Genomic DNA, 21,932 nt, shown 5'->3' with positions numbered 1-21,932 from the left:
TTGATATATTTATGTATCTTCTTGTTTATTTGTTTCTTTTGTCCCCTCCCTGACATACTCACACTAGAACGTCAACTCCACACGGCAGAGGTTTTGTCTGTTTTGTTCACTGTTTCTCAGTGCCTGGAAAAGCGTGAGGTACATAGAAGACATTCTTCAAAAGTTGAGTAGATATCTGCCATGTAGACAAGGGTAAAAAGGCATCTGGCCGTGAGAACAGCCAGAAAAAAGGCACGGAAGCAGAAGGAAGCCTAATAAGCTTAGGGAACTCAAGATAGTTCGGTACAACTTGAGTGCCGGGCTGGGAAGAATACAGAGTGGCCACAGGGATGAGTGGGGCTATGGGCTTACCCAAAGCAGCACGCAAGAGCCTCCCTGGAGTGTGAGTGCTGTGAAGATCTACTTGTGATAGCCAGGAAGTGGAAAAGCACTGGAGGGAGGTAAAGATGCCTCCCAAGTTCAAGTGCCACCTAAATCATGATGAATTGAAAAGTGAAAGTAAAATCCTTTTGAAAGATGATTCAGGTGGAGTGGAAGACTCCTTTCTAAGGGGCCCATCTGAGCCAAGAATCAGACCTAGAAATGACAAAAAGAGGCAGGTATTGTAGACGGGTGGATGAGGTCATAGTGACATGCAAGAAAATCTCATGAAGGTTATTAAAAAAGAAGAACAACTAATGAACCACAGGATAAATCAGAAAGCTTGCTGGATACTGGATCACTTTCAGCAATGGATCCAAACAACATCAAAGGCAAAAATGGTGGTGGGGATGCAAAATGAAGGCCACAGGGGTTTCAGTTGCTGGCTATCCTTTTGCTGGTGATTGTTCTTCCTATAGTCCTTGTTTACCACAACTCATTGAACAAGTTGTGGGATGATAAGAATGACAGTGATGATGATGACAAAGATTGCTGCATACTTCAGATGGAATATTTGTCTATCACTTTTAACATGTCTTTTTCAGGAAATAAAGAGGCAAGTATCACTTCACATTTATATTTTGGAGAGAAGAAAGATAGGCAGACACTACAACAAGACAGCCTTGAACACCAGGCAACAGAGTGTGAACTTCATCCTGTTATTGCTGGGGAGCTCCTAGGGGGCTTGACCCAAGAAGTGACAAGGTCAAATGCTGCCTCCTAGAGAATGTCTTTCCTAGCCTCACACTCCTTTCAATCATAAACAAATATTACATATTATAAAACTATAATAAATGTAATAAGCAGGCTTTATTTGCTCCTTAGCATATTCTGCCTTGTAATAATCCAAATAATAACAATAAAGTTAGTATTTATTATACACCTACAGTGGTCCAGAACTTATGTTGTCTTCATAATGGCCATGCGAGGTAGTTCTTCTCATTCCATAGATGCAGAAACTGAGGCTCAGAGGAGCAATATGCTTTACCCAGAGTCACACAGCTAATAAACCAAGATTCAAATCTGGGTCTGTCTGACTCCAAAACCAAAGCTACAGCTACTGCTTCCTTCTGAAGAGCCAAGTGACACTTCCTCCCATACCAGCCTGTGAACTTAGCCTCTCTCCCTCACCTGTCTCCCTCCTCCCCTCCACACAGCACAGCGCAAGTCCCCCACACCATGAACATTCAGGGAGTGCTTCTAGAAGAGATGATCATTCAACAATGGAAAGAGGGAACACCGAAAAAGGAACGTGGGGTTAGGTACAGGTATTGCATCCAGATCAGCTCGGCACTATGACAAGAGAGAGAAAGAGAGAGAGACAGAGACAGAGAGAGAGAGAGGGAACACACAGGAAAATAAAACCAGCTCTCCAGCCCTCCCTTCCTTCCTCTCTCTGCTGTGGAAGCAGAGGGATAGAGTTTCAGCCATGATGGGAAAGAGAGTGGGTGGAAGGGGGAGCCGCTAGAGCAGCCTGCTGTTGCAGCACAGCCTTCAAGCCCCCTCCTCTGTGCTTGGGGCTCATCTCTGGGCCACCTGCTCCCTCTGCCTGAGCAAAGAGGCCGGGCTGCTCTCCAAACACCCAGCCAATCCTGGCCAAGCCCAGCTCACAGCAGATCAGGTGCCTATCGAGCCACAGAGAAGACACTCAGAGAGGTGGAGGGTCTGGCTCAGGGGTCCAGAGGGAGGCAGGGGCAGGGCTAGGGACAGAACCCAGGCATCCAGTTCCTCAGCCAAGGGCTCTCTTGACTCCTTGGTCTGGATGGCGGGGGTTGTGGGAAAGGGCACACCAGAGGCTGCTAGAGGAATGCTCATAACAGAGACTGAGGCCAGAGGCGACACAGGCCAACATGAGGTCATCCAGGCTGTTATCTGGGGGGCTTACTAATAATTTCCAGTCTCACTCTGGATTGAGAAAGCAAAAAAACCATTTTTAAAAGTCGCTTTTGCCTTAGTTTTACCTCAAGAGCATAAATGTTTATCTCCTCCCTCTCCCAGGACCCCACTAAAATGTAAGTGAAGGAATAAAAAAGGTATGAACTCATAACAAGGATGAAGATGGGAGAGAGTGATATCAGTGGATGAGAGATTTCAACAAATTTCTGGAAGCAAAAAACAAAGATAAGAATGTTCACTGTTGAGGAAGAGCCAGGGACACCACTTAGGGGGTGGCAGCTGAGGATGGAGCCTGTCAAGCCAGCTGCAGTCCTGAGAGACTCCAGACTTTGAGATGGTAGGTATGAGGGAGGGTAGGAGTAACCATGGGGCTGAACACAGGGGGACAAACTGAAGGTAAGTAGATGAAATTCTTCCTTCCCTGCCAGCCCAACCCCCAGACCCAGAATGAAGACTGCCTAGCATTCACCCCTAGCAAAATATCCGAGGGCTCTCTGCTAAAGGAGTTAAACCATCTGGGATGAATTAGAGCACCCAGTGGCATATTGGAGCCCCCTAAACAGAATGCTTTTCCTTCTGGCATTTGGGGGGCTCCCATTATAACAACCAGCTCCCTGCTGGCTCACCAAAATAAAGCCAGTGAGCGGACAAGTGAGTCTGGATACACAGACATCTCAGTCAGACTTTCTATTAACTCACTCATAAGTGATAAAATAGAAAATATGAGAGAAAAGGTAGTGGCCTAGAAGATCAGTCCAGGATGTTTGACATCCAACTAACAGACATTCCAGAAAGAGAAAACAGAGAAAATGAAGGGGAGGAAATTATCAAAGAAATATTGTAAGATGAGACATAGTCCTTCAAATTGAAAGGACTCCCTGAGTACCAGGTAGGGTCAATGAAAAACACACCTTGATCTGAGTGCCGGTTACACAGGTGTTTGGTAAAAACTGATCATATCACTTGTGGCATGGTCATATCATTTGTGATATGAGCACTTTTCTGCACGCATATTATATTTCAGTATGAAGTTTAAAAAGAATCCCTCTCCTACTGCCCTCCCACAACCAGGCACACCATGCCAGCACCTCAGGACCCGCCCGGTGACTCAGGGCATGGAGAAGGGGACCGGATCCCCCTCCTACAACCAGGCACAATACGCCAGCACCTCAGGGCCTGCCTGGGGACCTGACGCATGGAGAAGGGGACCAGACCCCCCTCCCACAACCAGGCACACTGTGCCAATGCCTCGGGACCCACCCAGGGACCAGAGGCATGGAGAAGGGGAACAGATACACCCTACCACAACCAGGCACACTGTGCCAATGCCTTGGGACCCACCCAGGGACCAGAGGCATGGAGAAGGGGAACAGATACACCCTACCACCAGGCACACCGCCAGCACCAAGGAGCATGCCCAAAACAGCATCTCCATGTGGCTGGCCCACCACAGCCACCACAATAACCATGGCTGCCACGAAAGCAGCTAGATGCCACAACCACCATGCAGATGGTCTGACAACCACTGGAGTTCATTGACACAAGGAGAGTCACCAGTAGAGATGAAGAAAAGAAGAGGATGTCTCTCTCCACAAAGCCCATTGCAGAGTGACAGAAGCAGCATCTGCTCTATGATAATATTGGGGGACCTGATCACACCTCTCAGCACTGGGCAGATCATCTAGGCAACAAATCAACAGAGTAACCATTACTCTTTCAGAAGGAGAGAAGAAATCTAGGGTAATTAGAGGGGGGAGGGGGAGGGAGAGGGGGATGGGGAGAAATTGGACAAGGGGCATAAAGAATAATTATGATTTGTAGCAATATATATGCTAGTAATATTGATTTGATCAACATATCTCAATGTTGAACCCCCAAAATATGTATAATCAATTTTGATTCAATAAATAAAATAAATTTTTTAAAAAAGAGAATCCCTGTCCTAGAAATCTCCAAGTAAAATATTCCCAGAAGATGTGCTATGATTATCCCGTGATTTCAAGGAACTCCACACAACAGTAAGAAAGTAAGTAAATTAAAGCAAGGAAAGAAGAAATAAAGGAGAGAGAGAGGGAGGGAAGAAGGAAAGGAAAAGAAAAAGGAAAAGGAAAAGGAAGTCCTGGTTCAAATATGAAACAAGTAAAAGGTGGATTTTGAGCAATTGATAGAGTATAAGAAAGGAAAATTCACTTGACCTTGATGCTAAGAACATTCTCCTGGGAGTATAGAAGTTGTGACAGTGGGACTGTGGGAAATGAGGTGTAATTGTAATACATTATATGGCCCTGCAATGAATAACAGTGACATACTCATAATCACATAAACATGGTGTAATGCAGTCAACTTTTATAATCAATCTCTCTAGATAACGCACTGAAGACCTAATTATTTTTACAGAACAGAATGTGAGTGCAACCAATCTTGCTGGATGCACTAGTATAGAACACAGAGCCTGGGAGGTAGAAGAGGGTAAAGGGAGATGGCAGGAAAGACAGAGCACTAATAACTACATCTTACAAAGTGAGTGGTCAAGAGACACTGTGGGAAATCGATGGAATAAGAAATCACAGTTGAAAATAGTATTTAATAAAGTTACAAAGGTAACTAAGAGAGGAACTCAAATAGTAATGTAACCATCAAAATTTGGGAGGGGAGAGAGAGAGTCAGGTATTGTAAATAAACAATTCTCCTTTGTCATAGTAGGAAAAAGTGAGGAGATAATGTTGAAAGTTGAAAAATGAAGAAATAACTGTAGAAGCATGTTATTTAGAAATATGAAGTTACCACAAGAAAAACTAAATGATAAGAGTGGTCACCTCTGGGGGCTGGGAAATGGGGGGGGAGGGCAGGGAGACAGTGGCTTTTCACTATACAAGTCTTTGTTCACTATTTGCCTTTTTAAAATTGTGTATATGTATTGCTTTGACTTAATTTCTAAAAACAGGTCCCTTCTGTTCCTTTGGACCTCTGTCTCCCACACTGTATATACAAAATGGGGAGGTTGATGATTCTGGGTGATGTGAGGTCCTGTTCTCCGATCTTTGCTTCTTTTTAGAGCAGGAACAAGAGAAGTGAGTGAAGGGCTGACCCCTCCTAACTAACCCCTTGGCTCCCCACAGCCATCCATGCAGATTTCTCTCAGCTGCCCCAGCCTGCACCACCCTCTAGTCCTCTTCAAATCCCACCATCGCCAGTCCAGCCTCTCTAGCTTTCCATTCATTCAACGATTTACACCCATTAGTTATTTATACCTGCCTGAGTCACAAAGGATTTGAGGTTGCTTACTCCAAGAACACAGATAAGGACAGAATAGAAATTGAACTAGAAAATGAGAACTCAAAAAAAAAAAAAATCAACAAAGATGCTAGAGCTGTATTTCAAATTAACTGGTGGCTGAGGCAAAAAAGGAAAATACAATGAGCTATGACAGCCTCATATTAAGGAGGAGGAAATATACCAGTTTTCAGGGGGAAGCAAAGCTTTGCCTAGCACTGAATTCTTCCAGTCATTGTCCACAGGAGCTTTCATGAAGCAGGGAGAAAACTGACTGTTTGAGTATTGAGTAGCTACAAGTATCAGGAAATGCCGTTCCAATTACCCTGGTTAATCTTGAGAGATGAGCATTCTTACCCCATGTTACAGATGAGAAAACTAAAGCTCAGAAAAGGTAAAATGATCTAGCTGAGTTCAACTAGTGGGTTGGGGCAGAGCCTAAATTCCAACTTAGGTCTTGGTATCTCCAAAGCTTATTCTTTGAGTATCATACCATGGAGCCTCAGAACAAAGACATTCAGGCCAGAGATGCCCTGCCCAAGGCAATGGGAACACAGTAATGACAGACACAAGCCCACCTGCTTCCATGAAAACAGAAGAAGGGGGATGACACGACTGGCTGTCAGGCCAGAAACTGCCTCTGAGCTGCCTTGGCTATTTTAAGTGAGACCATCTAGGGCAGAAGCTAGCAGAAAGAAGGCTGGGCCTGGGCTGGGTGGAGAAAGAGAACCCTGGGCTCACTGCCAAGCTATGAATCTAGCAGATTTGATTTCAGAAGGACTGGAACAGAGCAGAGGGTCTGTGTGCCATCAAAGCAAGAGCCCCTTTAGATGCTGCCTCATCTTCATCACTTCCGCCCCAACAACTTACCTCCTTGAACTCCGGTTTTCTCATCTGTAGTCCATAAAGATAATGATCCCTGCCACCTTCACAGGATTTAAAGGCAGGAAATAGCACATTTAAGGAGAGAGGCTTTGAACCCTGGCATTAAGACTAGAGTGACTCTTCTAATCAGAGCTCTCTCTTTTGCTCACACCTCAAGTGGCCTTATACAAGTCCTTTCTCTCTCTGGGACTAAGTCTTCTTGTCCGTAAAATGAACAGCTTGAGCTCGATAATCTTTCAGGGACCTTCCAGCTCAACGTTTCTTGACTTTCACACCGGTATTATTAAAACCCTAGTGGTCATGAACAGCAGCTGCTCCTCTGAGCTCCTGCGCTAGGCTATAGTCCCTCTATCACAGCACTTGTCAGCGTGTCGTCATTATCCTTCTCCCCCATAGGTTATCTCTACTCCCGCTGCCCAAGCACAGGCCTCAATGACTCTCATCTAGACTGCTGCACCAGTCGCCTCACTGGAGACTCTCCAATCTATCTTCCAAACTGCCTTCTAGGGGGATCTCTCCGAAACATGGTCCTCAACACGCATACCCCCCTCCCCGCTCCCGCCGCATACTGCACAATGAGTACCTCTCCCCCAGCTTGAAACCCTATGTTTGCTGCCAGTCCCCAACAGCATAAAGCTCCTGATGCTGCTATTCAAGTGTCCTCATGATCTGGGCTGGCCAATTCTCCAGGCTCCTGTCCCGATCCCCCCCTCCCAGTCTGTGCTCTAGTTTGTACTGAACTGATCAAAGCACCCCCTCCCCGACACATGCCCTCCTGGTTCCATGCCTCTGCACATTTGCCCACACTGTCTCCTCTGCCTAACCTCCCTTTTGCCCCCAATTCCCACCAACCCGCATGCTGTCCTTCTCTGCCTAGACAACTCCTACTCATCCTCCAAGCCTCAACTCAGGTATCACCTCCTCCAGGAAGCCTTCTCTGACAATCTGGGTAGATGTCCCTCCTTTGGGTACCCAGGCCCCCTGTGCACACTGAACGCCACACTGCAATAGTCTGTTTCCAGGACCATCTTCTCCACCCAACTGTGAGCATCTTGAAGCCAGGAACTATACACAGTAGCCCCCCTTATCTGAGTGAGATATGTCCCAAGACCCCAAATGGATGCCTGAAACCACAGATAGTACCAAACCCAAAAATATACTATGTTATTTCCTATACATACATACCTACAATAAAGTTTAATTGATAAATTAGGCCCAGTAAGAGATTAAAAACAATAACTAATAATAAGATAGAACAATTAACAATATACCATAATAAAAATTATGTGAATGTGATCTCTCTCTCTCTCTCTCTCGATGTCTCTCTCTCAAAATATCTTATTGTACTATACTAATCTAAGACTACTACAATAGTAATCACAGAACACTCTGCCTGCAATAGCATAAGGCATGGCACATACTAGGCACATAATATTTACTGGACTGACCTCTCTCTCAGAAACGTGGTGAGCTCCCACGTGGCCTCTCCCTCCTGCCCTTCCACAGCACAGAGCTTTACAAAGCTATTATTAATAATAATACCTATTGCTGAGGAAACATACTGTGTGCTAGGTGCTTCATCTTCGCCATCTCATTTAATTCTCAGAACAATCACCATGAAATGGGTTGTCTGTAAGTCGGGTAGCGTATTAGCTGTACGGTTGTATGAGATACCTCCCAGTTTTATAAGGAAATTTGGGAGAAGGACAAAGTTAGGTACTTGTCATCACAGATATAATGCCAATGAGTCTAAAGTGATTATACAGAGGAAAATATTGGCTTTATTCAGAAGAATGTAATCTACTGTATCCTGGAATTCAGTAGGAAATCACAAGACCTGGATAGGCAGTCATATTGACCCTTTAAAAGGCATAAAAATCACATAGCTCCAAAGAAATGCATTGGGTATTAAATGGTACCTATCAGATGATAGTAGTGACAAATTTATGTCTAAAATGTTAGCGGAATAATCCTGATCAGCCTGTGGCTCTGGCTTGTCATCTTTGTTTTGGAAAGGATGTGATGCAGCTGTCTGAGCACCGTTGTTTTGTTTGCTATGCTCCACCTCTAGGGGGCAGGGCAGTCCCATCTATTATTTTCCATCCTCGGCCCTCAGCTTTCCATCCCCATCAGGATTTTGATGAGGGTATGCCGGGCAGCCAGGAAAGTTTGCTACATTTCTGTGCAGGGCAACATGAATCTTACATATCAGAGAATATGGTCTTGAGCTGGCTGGTTAGCTCAGTTGGCTAGAGCACAGCCTTGTAACACCAAGGTCTAAGGGTTCAGTTCTCCATACAGGCCAGCCACCAAAAAAAGAAAATAAAAACCCAGAAAATACAGTTTTATCCCCATTTACTGCTTGAGAAAACTGCAGCTCTGAGAGTGAAGTAACTTGCCTAGAGCTCACACCAAGTCCTCCCTCCATGGCCTCAGACTTTGAATGCTGAGGTCCTAGAGAGCTTCAGCTACCAAGCACTTGGGAACAGGCTTCCCTATGTAAATGCTTTCAACATGGAGGATTGGAGAGAGACCAAATACCATGAGGAAGGGAAGTTAGAAGTAACCAGCAAATTATCTTGTCTTAAATGAGCTCCCCCAAAAGAAATAAGTCATTTATTCATCATTCCTCCCCACGACCAGTGTTTATCGTTTTGCCAGGGAATACAGCAAGGAATGAGCCATAGGGGCTGAGACACCGTGCCCAGTCCAGGGTCTGAGCTCAAGAAAGATCTGATGGATAAATAAGCAACTTCCCACTGGGCTGGGTGAACCCCACACAGATCCCGTGCAGGCCTCTTTGCTCCTTTTGGAACAGAAGATTCTGCATTGAGGGTCACGATCATAGCAGAACATGGCCATGGCATGGTAGGGAGAGGGAACAATGAGATTGGCCTAAATGTCTCCAAAGTCTCATCCAACTCTGCTATGCTGACATTCTACAAATTGGGAGACTGGTGAGCATGAGGAGCAGAGAGAGCAAAGGCCAAATGGCTCCAGGGAGCATGAGGAAAAAGCCATAGAAAAGCCCAGAGAATTTTAAAGTTGTCACGCCTATCTACAGGAGTCTTGGCACGAAGAAAAATTAGGTACCCCTGGCCATTAGTTCACCAGGACTTAATCGGGCATTCATTTGTCTACTCAACATTTATCAAGCAGCTACTATGTGCTGTGCTATATGTTTCCAAGCTTCTAGCTCCTTCACTCATGCCCACACCACCTACACACAGGGCCTGACACACAACATGCACTTAAATTCAGTTAAATCTGAATCTGAAGGGGCTCTCAATCTAGTAGAGGGGAAACAAGATGTAAACAACCATGAAGGTATAAAAAGGGACAGAGTGCTCATTGCAAGGGTCAGGAGTAGACCAAGCATCGAGAGGGATCAGCAGACAAACATGCAAGAGGTGACAGCTCAGTTCAGCCTGAGAACCGGATAGAGCAAAGCAGAAGGGAACAGCATGAGCAAAGACCCAGAGGCTATCAGAGGTCCTCGAGTGGGCTACCAATAAGGGTACACAGGTCAGCCTGCTGGAGCACAGTCTGTGTGAAAGGGACTGTAAAAAGATGAGAGGAGAGAGATGAGTTAGGAGAGATCCTAAGAGGGCCACGCACAGCAGGCAGAGGAGTTTGCAGGCCCAAGAGAGAGTGGAACCATTGAAGCTGTAACTGCAGAATGTGTCCTGGCTATACCTCATCAGAGGCTTGACGGAGTGAGAGCAGGAGGGGCAATTTATTAGGAGGCTATGGCAAAAATTTGAGAGGTGATCGTGAGAGAGAGCCTGCCTAGAGCAGTGATCCTGGGATCTCTATCAGGGGAAGCCAGGGCCATGCCTGGAGTGGCTTCCATCTCTTTAAACCCCACCTGCAGAAGGCAATTATGTACCATAGGTGTGGGAGCCAGACAGTTCTGGGCCTCATCCAGCTGTGTAACCTTGGGCAGGTCACTGCACCTCTCTGATCCTTGTTTCCTCGTCTGAAAAAAGAGGGTAATTATAACACCTACTTGGTGGGGACTCTGTACTCCTGGCAGGGTGATAAGCAGTGCTGTGGATCCTGGAGCCTGACCACCTGGGCTCCTTCTAGCTCCTTCATAGTTCTGCCTCTTATCCATTGAGTGAACTTGGGCATGTTACCCAAACTTTCTAGGCCTCAGTTTCCTCATATGTAAAATGGAGTTAATAACAAGATCTCCATGAAAGGATTCATGAGAAGATTGAATGAATTAATACATGGAAAGCACTTAGAACAAATAGTGCTTGGCACACAAGTGCAGTAAAAAAACTTTAGCTATTATTACATAAAGCCACATAGGGTGATGCCTCGCACACAGAAGGCTGAAACTCACTTAGTACACGTGTGGCCTATTCCCCAGGCTCCAGGCCTTTACTATGTTCCCAGCAAATTCAGAGACTACAGTAGGCAGGCGTGGGACAGATGAGGAAAGGGCAGTGGGGTGGCAAAGCCTGGGTCTGGTATCTTCCTCCCCCACCCCCCATTGGACACCAGGGACCACCCACTCTCCTTCAAAGACCCCCACCTTCACTGTCCCCCACATCCTCAACCAGTGGCCTGGCCTACCCTGATCCGTCCTCTCTCTGAGACCCTCCACTCCTCCCCACCCTCTCTACTTATTTTGTCCTGAGCACCATCTCTACAGCCTGGCTGGGCCTGCAACTCTGTCTCCCTCGCTGGGGAAGGAGGGCTCTGTAAGCGCAAAGAGCATGGTTTTTGCTCAGCCTGGTGGCCCCTCCTGCTCTGTGCACACAGCCAAGAAATATTTGTGGATGACAACAACCCCATTCTTGCCCCAGATCTAGACAGAGAAGCAAGATTCCCTCTAATTCTCATTAAACTCAACATTATCATTTCCTCCTACACGAGTAAAATCCTCACAACACAGTGAGGGGTAGATAAATGGTTTTCCCTCCTGGGAAAAGGAGAGACCCCCTTAGGAAAAGTACCCAAGACCCCAAAGGAGACAGACTTTCCCACAGCCTCTCCCTGGGCTCATTCTCTCACTCACTCCCTGCCTCTCTGCGGCCTCGGCCCCTGTGGGGAGCATGCTGCCACACCACCACATGCAGAGTTCAACCCCTGGCCGTATGGTAGACCATGCATTGCCCTGGCTGTCAAGAACACCAGGCTGGCCCCTCTAGCTACTATCCCCAAACGTGAACCAGGCTTTTGAGGTGGGTGGGGGTTGGGGCAGAGGATAGAGAGTTACCACCAAACCAGCTTCAGCCCACCACCTCCTGCAGAAGAGCTGGATCTGGGCCCATGCAAAAAGCATGAGAAATGCAGCTCTTGTCGGCGAGGAGCAACTCAGCAGTGGCCTCAGAACACCTATTCCAGGTGCCAGAACTGCAAGGGGCCAGGCCAAGATCAACAAGGACAGTGGAGCTCTTCTCTAATCATGGGGAGAGGAGGGGCAATTCCAGGTGAAAAGACCTGAGTGTTAATCAGGACCAACAACTACTAAAAAGCAAACAAACACGACCATCACATACAGGGAACAAGCGACCAGAAGGAGGTAGAGACCCATCTCTCTCTGTGCTGCACTAGAAAGGCCACACCCAGAGCACAGCAGAAGAGATACTGGCCTCCTGGAACCTGTCCAGAAGAGACATTGCGGGAGGATGTGGGAGTCCTGGGTGGATGATAAGGATGGGGATGGTCATGACAGCTGGTGTCCAGTGCAGTGGAGGGAAAGTTCACAGGATTGCTACTCTGTCTTATTAGCAGTGTGACCTCTGCTGGGCTTCACTTCTCTGAGCCCTCTGTTTCTTCTGCTGGAAAATGTGGATTATGGTGACAGATGCACAAGGTCTGAAGGAAGTCCCCAGGCAGAGCGGGCCCCTCCAAGCTGCAGCTCAGCCCAGGCCCCGCTCTCTCCTCTTCCTCCACCAGGGGGAGCCTGGGGACCAGGAGCGCCCAGCCTGTACCAGCTCCACCGGTCCTCCCCCAATGCTGCAGCCTCTCTTGCTAAACTCCCACCCTGCCTGCCCGCGCTTCCAGCAGCAGCCTTCTCACCCACTCCTTACAAACCCAGAACAGGCCTAACAGGGGAGTCGCTTGCAGCAGCAGTGGTGGCAGCAATGGCTACTGCATCCATGGGCCCTGCTGGCACCTGGAGGGAAGGAGAGGGGAAAGGAGGGAGACAGCCCTCTTCCCTTCCCCTTCTCCTCCCTACTCTACTCCTGTTCAAACCCTCTAGATACCTAATGTTCTTCTGGCCTCTCCCAGTTCAGTACCTGTTCAGGCCCTGCGGCAAAGAGACTCCTGAGAGTTGGAGAGCTCTAGTGAAAAGGTAACAGGCCTTGGAGACAGGCAGACTTGGTTCCAGTGCCAGCTCCATTAGGGTAACCTTGAGCAAGGTCCCTTCATCGTGGAACCTCAGTTTTCCCATCTCTAAATGGAGTTGTTAATGCTTACCGCACAGGGCTTGTTGTGAGGACAAAAGAGGTAATAATGGATGTGCGAACTGTTAATACATGGTTAAGAGAGACATTCAAAGTACTAGCTGAACCCCTTTATTAATCCAGTAGGAAATGTGAAGCAAGAAAATCTAACAAGGAACCTGGAGGGTGCCCCAAAAGAGGGAAGGACCAGGAGGCAGGCCTGTGTGGATGGCAGAAGCACAGAGCTAAAGAGCAAACAGGCTTCCAGCCAGTCAAGAGATTCACACCCACGTCTGCAGGATGGGGAATCTGAGCATAGCGGAGTCCTGCAATTGGGGAAGACCCTGGTCTTTTCATTGGGCCTCATACCTGATTCAGGAATTATGCTTTGCCCAGCTCTCCCAGATGCCCCCACTGGCCTCTGCAGGACACATCAAGCCAGCCCCCACCCCTCTCCTCAAGGCACTCCACTGCACCACCAGACAGCCAGCTTGGAAAGTTCTTTCTGATTTATCTCAAATATTCTCATTGTTCCTGGTTCCTCTCTCTAGAGCCACACATAATGAGGCTGCTTCCTCTATCACAGGCCTGACCCCTCTAGAAAAGTCTTCTGCTTCTGCAGCCCCATCCAGTCTTCCTCTGCCCCACCCCACCATGGCTCTCTTCTGAATGGGCCTTGGTCTACTCTTCCAGTGTGGTACCCCAAGATGCACACAGTCAGTCCTCCAGGACTGGGCTCCAGCAGCCCTGCCTAGGCAGGAGAGCCCATTCCCCTTGCCCCAGACTCCTCTGGGGCAGTCCTTGCCAAAACCCAACTGAGGGTGCGCTGCAGTGGAGCCCAGCCCAGCCCTCAAGCTGCAGCTGCTGCTCCTGGGGCCCAGCCATCTCAACCCAGCACCCCAGCCTGCGGCTGCCTCACCACGGGGGAGTTGCAGAGAGCTGTCTCCCGGCAGATTTCCTGAGGCAGAAGGCTTCCCCACCCCCAGCCCAGCCTCCCAGAGACACTCCACTGGTTGTGGCACATGGTAGGACCAGCTGAGCGGAGAGAGGAGGGGGAAGCCTGTCCATTTGTTAGAGGACTTCAGACTTCCTCTGTAGTGTGACTGGATCAGTCACAGAACCACCAAATCTAAGCTGTAGGGGTCCTTAAAGAGCATCCAAGGCAGACTCTGCCCTTTAAAAAGATATGGGGGAATTGATGGTCTGAGAAAGGAAGGGACTCAATCAAGGTCACAAAACCAATCTGCAGCAGAGCTGGAAGGGGAACCCAGGTCTCCTAACTCCCAGTTCAGTGTTCTTTCCAATACGGCAGAAAAGAAATAGGGGAGCCTTTAGGGCAGTCCTGTGAGCCTGCACACCTTTGACTCTCTCAGCCTGATACATTTATTTCACCAGGGTATCTACATGGAAGAATGAGACCCAGCCCATGTCCCACCAACCCAAAAGATACTGCCAAGGTGTCCCAAAGAGACAGACACACAGACCCCAGCACAGGAAATGGAACCAATCCAACAGAGGGGAGAACTGTAGACTCCTCTTCCCGGCAGGGCTCTTTAAATGGGTGTTGTTTTTCTTAAAGGGTGGAGAGGGGGTGGACTTGAAGGAACTAGCCAAGGGCCTAGCCTCCATCTTTGCTACCCCATCTTTGCTCCCCCCTGGCCAGAATGTGTTGTAGTTCCCCTTAGAGGGATGTGTCAGCCTCCAGCAGCCATTCTGGTCCCCACCTGCCTCGCTGGGAAAAGATGGAGCTGAGGCCACCAGAGGAGACAAGATCAGGCAAAAAAAAAAAAAGGGGGGGGGGTATTTCTCTCCCTTGGGGCTCTGAGTCGACACCATCACCGACAAAAAAAATTCCAACTAGCGCATCCAAAATAAATAAATAAATGAAAACCCATCCTCTGGCAAGGATGCAGCTAGGGCTTGAAGAAGTGGAGGGGGTGGTGGTGAAGACTGCTCTAGTCCCTCACCGACCGCGGTATTGGAAAAGAGATGTCTGCACTCATCTGGCCAACCCCGTCTGGGGTGGCTAGGGAAGGGATGTCCGCCGGATGAGGGGGACCCGGCTTCTCGTGGCAGGTTGGAACGGGAGAGGAGGACACGAAATCAAGCACGGGATTCTTACTTTATCAGACGGACTCAGACGGACGAGTTGGAGCGGGATCTAGAGGGGAAGAACCGGGGGGTACAAACACACATAGCTTACTTTCTCTGGAGGGTGGTGGCCGGGCTGGTGCTGGTACTGGTGCTGTGGCCTCCACCGGCGCCGGGGCTGGAGCTCCTGGATGCGCCACGGCTCAACTGGCCCCGCTCCCGCGGTGGCCGCGGCCCCACGCCCACCGCCGCCGAATAGCCGGCTTCCTTCTCGCGGCCCGGGTGCGCCGGCCCAGCCTCCCGCCCGCCACGCTCGCGACCCAGGGCTGGGTTCTCGTGGTGCAGGTGGCACTGAGCCACGTCGCGCTCGCGGGCTGTGTAACCGGTAGGGTCCTGGAGCGGGTAAGAAGCGTCCCGCTCCTTGTCCCGGTACACAGCCTCCCGGTTCTGGTAGGCGCCGTCCCGGTTCGGATAGCCCACGTCCCGGGTCGCCTGGTGGAACTGACTCTCCCGCAGCTCGCGGTGGTGGAACTGGGTCTCACGCAGGTTTTGGTACTGGCTCTCGCGGCCCGGGCTATCCCGTGCGCCGTGGGGGTCCCGGTGCAGCTCCCCGCGGTGCAGCTGGCTCTCCTCCCTCAGGTCGCGGTTCTCCTGGGTGAGCTGGTCCAGCTGGCCCTCCAGCTCCTCGATGCGCCGCCGCTGGGTCTCCAGCAGCTGCTGCTGGCTCTCGATGATGTTGTTCAGCTCCAGCAGGTACTCCACCGCCCGGTTGGGGCTCTCGGATCCCGGGCCGCCCGGGGGCCCCGACCCCGCCTCCATCCTGGCGGCCCAGGGGCAGGGGAAGGGGCAGGAGAGCCCGGTCCCCGCTCTCTCACGGCGCCACCCTCCCCCGGGCCCAGCCGGGGGAGGGGGCCGGCGGGACGCGAGGGCGCGCACCGGGCTCGAGGGCCCGGGGGCCCGGGGGGGCCCGGGAGACAGCTCTGGGGCCGGCGGCACGGGGAGCAGGAGCTGAGGCTGCCGCCGCTGCCGCCGCCACCACGGCTCGGGAGAACTCGGCCCACGGCGCTCCGCCCGCTGCGGAGTCACTGCGCAGCGCGGCCGCGCGGGACCGCCCCGGCCGCCGGCCCGCCCCCCGCCCCTGCCCCCACCCCGCTCGCCCGGCCCTCCCCCTCACGCCCCACCTGCGGCCGACACCCGCACCCGCAGCTGGACCAGCCCCAAGGCACCGGCGCCCCTCCAGGTCCAGACTCATCACAGCCCGCGGGACATCTCTCCATTCCACCGCTCCCAGGGACTCATTCACCTAATGCAGCCTAACGAAGCCCTCCATCCCAGCCCGTCCCTCAGGTCCGCCAGGCGCAGGATCCTCATCCAAGCCATCCGGGGAACCCGCATCCCAGGCAGTCCCCAGGTCCAGGCAACCGCGGATCCCCCATCCCCTAGGTCCGCCAATCCCAGCTAGTGTCAAATTCCCCATCCCAGCCAACCCCTGGACTTATCTCAGGCGACCTCCCTTTAGCCCCCATCACCGGCAATCCCTGGGTCTCCCATCCTAGCCAGTCCTTGGACCAACCCCCATCCCAGCCAGCCCCGTGTCCCTCCAGCCCAGCCAACCTGCAGTTCCCCCCATCCCGGGGAGCCCCTGTAACTCCCCCCAATACCCACTCACACACACACACACACACACACACACACACACACACACACACACACACACACACACACACACACACACACACACACACACACACACACACACACACACACCATTGCAGACATCTCCCACTCCAGCTAGCCTCTAAAGTTTCCATCCAAGCCAGTGCCCAGATCCCCTATCCCAGCCAATCCCAGGGTCCACCATCTTAGCCAGTCCCTGGGTATCTCAACTAAGGCAGTCCCAGTATCTCCATCCCAACAAGCTTTGGGACTCCCCATCAGCAGCCAGTCTTGAGATCAAAGCTTCCTTCCTTCATTCAACCCTCATTTCCTGCTCTCCCTTGGAAATGCTCTCCCCATTCACTCCATCATCTCCATCTAATGAAGTTGTACCCGTCCTTCAAGACTTAACTGAAATGCCACCATACCCAAGCCAACCCTGATTTCCCCAGCCAGAAGTGCTCTCTCTCCTTTCCACCTCCCACTGCACTTCCTCTGCCCCTCTCTTGTGGCATTTGTGGGACAAATGGAAGTTGGCTTTAAAGCACATTCATTTGTTTCTTGTTTTATGTCCTCTGCCAGACTGAGCTCCTTAAAGCCAGCAAAATGTCTTAATTTATCTTTGTGAGCAGATTGGGTTATAGGAGAAAGCATGAGTTTTACAGTCAGGAAAAACTGGATTTAAATTCCTTCTTCTCCTCTCTGAACTTCTATTTCCCCATCAATAACACCTACCTCACAGGGGTGGTCTTGGAAAAAAGCATGCAAAAACACCTTGCACAGAAAAGACAACCCACAGAATGGGAGAAGATATTTGCAAATCATACATCTGATAAATAACTTGTATCTAGAATGTAAAAAGAACTCTTAGAGCTCAACAAAAATCAACAACCCATTTATTTTAAATGGGCATAGGATTTGAATAGACATTTCTCCAAAAAAGATATACAAATAGCCAATAAACACATGAAAAGATGCTCAACATCATTAGCCATCAGGGAAATACAAATCAAAACGACAATGAGCTCTCTGAGCTACCCATAAGGCTTTGTTCTGGATTCCTGTCCTAACTTAAATGCAAACTTTCACAATGTCTTGAGCCCTTGATGTCATGCAAATGAAGGAGGAGGATGTTCTCAAATTCCTTGCAGCAGGAACCCGCTTAGGTGGCACCAACCTTGACTTCCGAATGGAACAGTACAGCTACAAAAGCAAAAGTGAGGACATCTACATCATAAATCTAAAGAGAACCTGGAAGAAGCTTCTGTTGGCAGCTGGTGCCATTGTTGCCATTGAAAACCCAGCTGATTGTCAGTGTTATTCCCTCCAGGAATACTGGCCAGTGGGCTGTGCTGAAGTTTGTTGCTTCCATTGGGGCCACTCCTATTGCTGGGTGCTTTACTCTGGAACCTTCACTAACCAGATTCAGGCAGCCTTCAGGAACCATGTTTTCGGATGGTTACTGATCCCAGGGCTGACCACCAGGTGTCTTATGTTAACCAGCCTACCATTGCTCTGTGTAACAGATTCTCCTCTGTGCTATGTGGGCATTGCCATTGCATGCAACAACTGGGGGCTCACCCAGTGGGTCTGATGTAGATGCTGGCCTGGGAAGTTCTGCACAGGCATGGTACCATCACCCGTGAGCACCCATGGGAAGTCATGCCTCATCTCTCTACTTCTGCAGAGATCCTGAAGAGAATGAAAAGGAAAAGCAGGCTGCTGCTGAAAAGACTGTAACCAAGGAGGATTTCAGGGTCAATGGGCTGCTCCAGCTCCTGAGTTTACTGCTACTCAGCCTGAGGTCTCAGACTGGTCTGGAGGTGTGCAGGTGCCAAATAGTGGAAACCACCAAATGTTCTTCAATTGATAAATGGATAAACAAAATGTGATATAGCCACACAATGCAATATTACTTAGCCATTAAAAAGGAATGAAGTACTAATACATGCTGAAACATGGATGAACCTTGAAAATATTACACTAATGAGAGAGAAGTGAGTCACAAAAGGCCACATGTTGTATGATTCCTTTTATATAAAATTCCAGAATAGGCAAATCCATAGAGACAGAAATTGAGCAATGGTTGTCAAGGGCTGGGGTGGGGGTGGGGGAATGGGGAAAGACTGCTGACGAGTATAGGGCCTTTTTTTGGAGGGAGATGAAAATGTTCTAAAATTAGATTGTGGTGATGGTTGCACAACTCTGTTGATATACTAAAAACTACTGAATTGTACCCTTTAAAAGGGTGAATTTTATGGTATGTGAACTATATCTCAATAAAGCTGGTTATAAGAACAACTCCTTGCACAGAGCTAGCAGATAACAACTATAATAATTATGGCTAACACATCTATGGTGCTTACCATGTGCCAAGCACTGTGCTAAGCACTTTACATGTATGGACTCACTTAATTGTCATGACAATCCTGTGAGGTAGGTACTGTTATTACTTCCATTTTACAGATGAGGAAAGTGAAACAGAGAGGTTGAGTAACTTACTCAGGGTCACACAGAGGCATAGTGGCTTCTCACTTCTTTGCATCTTCCCTCAGTAGCTTGTACAAAATAGGTGTTCCATAAATGTTAAAGTAATACATCCATCGGATATTTCTATTCATTCAGCAAACATTTGCAGAGCATTACAGTATTTACGTTCTAGGCAATACTTACATTCCCTCCTTATCCCTGCTTCTATTATATAGATCACCTCTGGGGTTGGGACAAGTATTTACTAACATTTACAAAATGTCTGCTATGTGTCAAGCGCTGCTCTAAACACTGAGGATATAGCAGTGACCAAAATAGACAACAATGCCAACCTCATAGAGCTGACATTCTAGGGAGGGAAGGAGACAATAAACAAATAGAATATGTAAAGCATGTTGCATGGTGAACTGGGCTGAATAGTGTCGCCCAAAAATTCATGTCCACCCAGAAACTGTGAGAGTGACCTTATTTGGAAATAAAAGGGTAAGGGTCTTTGCAGATGTAATCAAGGTAAGATGAGGTCATAGTGGATTAGTATGGGTCCTAATCCAATAATTGGTGTCCTTATAAGAGGGAAAATTGGGCACAGAAACATACACACATGAGGAGAACACCATGTGAAGATGGAGACAGAGATTGGAGTGATGAGTCTACAAGCCAGGGAATGTCAAGGACAGCTGCAACCACCAGACGCTGGAAGAGGCAATATTCTTTCCTAGAACCTTCAGAGGAAGCCTGGCCTTGCCGACACCATGATTTTGGACTCCTAGCCCCCAGGACTGTGAGAGAATCAATTTCCATTGTTGTTAAGCCACCCAGTTTGTGGTGCTTTTTTACGGCAGCCCTAGGACACTAACACAGATGGTGATAGGTGCTCTGGAAAAAGACAAGGCAGCGAAGGGTGATGGAGAGCCTTGGGTGAATCAGATATAGCCTGTGCCCTCAGGGGGCTCTCAGGCTAGTCAGAGAGCCACTACCATACATTACAAACATGACTAACAAGACAGAATGTACAAAGCACTAGAGTGGAGGCACAAGGGCAGGAGTGCTAGGAGGTCTTTATGGATGTGAAGGTATTTGAGCTAAGCTTAGGATTTCAGCAGGTGGAAGTGCTAGAGCTGAGCAAGAGCTGAAGGGAAATTTGTGCTGTGCGAGGAGAGGAACAGAGTCAGGAAAATGGTGTGGGTTTAGGGAACCATATGTAGTTTGGTGGAAGGGAACACAAGGGACGTGTGTGTGTGTGTGTGTGTGTGTGTGTGTGCGTCTGTGCGTCTGTGTGTCTGTGTGTCTGTGTTGTAAGGGACAGGAGATGGGAAGACATAGCTTGATTCAGCTTGAAGTAGCCTCCGTTGCCAAACTGTAGAATGTGGACCTTTTCTTACAGGAAATGAAAAGTCAAGGAAGGTTTTGGGGCAGGGGAGTAACATGGTAGGAGCGGAGGGGGCCTGTATGGATATTGTATGCACCAAATATTATAAACTGCAAGATGGGTTTAGTATTGATTTGTTGTTGCTGTTCACCAGAAACTTTGGCACTACTTTCTTTTCCTGCCTGCTTCCTCCCAGAGTCATGTCTCAGAAGCCTCAGTCCCTGGTGTGATTATTCCAATTCCCCTTCCCCTGGGGCCAGCTGTGCCAAGGAATGTGGAGCCCTGAAAAACCACATTGCACCCCTGACAGTGCCCAGTCAACAAAAATTTGTCATAATACTGGGAGCCACGAAACATTTTCCTCAGATCCAAAGGTGGCATCTGATCAAATTGGTTTTTCCTACTGGATTCTCACAGCTCTGTCCATGAGCAGACCTTCTCCTATACCTGTTAGCTTCCAGGCATGAGACGGGAAAATCAAACTTTTAAAAAAAATCTTTGGTCTTTCTCTCAACGAGTTTACAGTTGGAATATAAGAGCTGAAGAGACCTTAGAAATGAACTCATTTTCCATACTGAGGACCAGAGAGAAATTATTTGCATATAACTGCTGTGGTCAGTGACCATTAGGCTACCATTCTCTTCTTGCCCTATTTCCTGAGGTCTAATGTTCCAAAGACTCTTAAGATTGCAGAGTTTAGGGGGCAGAAAGGTAGGAAAGTGACCATCTGTGAAGAACATAGAAAGGAAAAGAAAAACCCTCTTTTCTGTGGGGATCCCTAAAGAGATAATGGTGCTTAAAACTGAGACAGCATTTGACTAATTAATTAATTATCCTGCTGGCCCAGAGGGAAGAGGTGAGATATAACCAAGTTCCTGTCAATCTTGAACAGCTGCACAGAAAGTAACCCTAATAGGCGAGTCTGGAGTTTCGTTTTAGGAAAAAATTTTCTCTCTGAAGATGATTTGTAAGCTTGATCCTATCAGAACATAAAACTACATAGCCCGATGTGTTTCCAATTTTGTCCTAGCTGCCATAAAACTTTGAGCCAAATTCAGAGTCCAATTATAATCCAGTTCATTTTAGGTACCTGGCAACATCTATTGGTGCTTCCTTTACGTGGTCTCTAGTCCGTTTTCTTCCGCATTTTTATCCCTAATTTTCTTTCTTTCACTTTATAAACCGATGAGTCGCCTAATATCCTCTTTGAGGTAGGCAGGATATAAATCTTACATAAACTAAACTATATTTACAGATGCTGAGGGGATTTGAAACAATGAAGAACATTTGAAGGAACAGATGATATTTGGCCTAGAGGAGAGCAGGCTTATGAGGACATGATTACTGTCTTCAAATATCCAATGCGCTGTCAGGGGGGCAATGTAGTGGAATTATACTGCTTAGATCCAAAGGGCACAGCCAAAAGCAATGGGTGAAAATTACAGAAA

The 21,932-nt window shown here is 48.6% G+C and overlaps 1 protein-coding gene and 2 pseudogenes across 1 annotated transcript in view; 2 read left to right on the top strand and 1 right to left on the bottom strand.

Annotated features, from left to right (window-relative positions):
• Positions 1-15,788, bottom strand: part of IQSEC2 (IQ motif and Sec7 domain ArfGEF 2) — an 81,891-nt gene extending 66,103 nt beyond the window's left edge. The window contains exon 1 of the mRNA XM_063083278.1: positions 15,082-15,788. Coding sequence (XP_062939348.1) covers positions 15,082-15,788 — 707 coding nt within the window. The remainder of the gene's footprint in view (positions 1-15,081) is intronic.
• LOC134367062 (vesicle-associated membrane protein 4-like) lies at positions 447-12,540 on the top strand (annotated as a pseudogene).
• A 1,927-nt stretch (positions 15,789-17,715) lies between the features above and the next one.
• Positions 17,716-18,495, top strand: LOC134368029 (small ribosomal subunit protein uS2-like; annotated as a pseudogene).
• The last annotated feature ends 3,437 nt before the right edge of the window (positions 18,496-21,932 follow it).

Source organism: Cynocephalus volans, chromosome X (genome assembly GCF_027409185.1).
Source record: "Cynocephalus volans isolate mCynVol1 chromosome X, mCynVol1.pri, whole genome shotgun sequence".
NCBI lineage: Eukaryota > Metazoa > Chordata > Mammalia > Dermoptera > Cynocephalidae > Cynocephalus > Cynocephalus volans.
The sequence above is the reverse complement of the archived record's forward strand: the minus strand, read 5'-3'. Positions and strand labels throughout refer to the sequence as shown.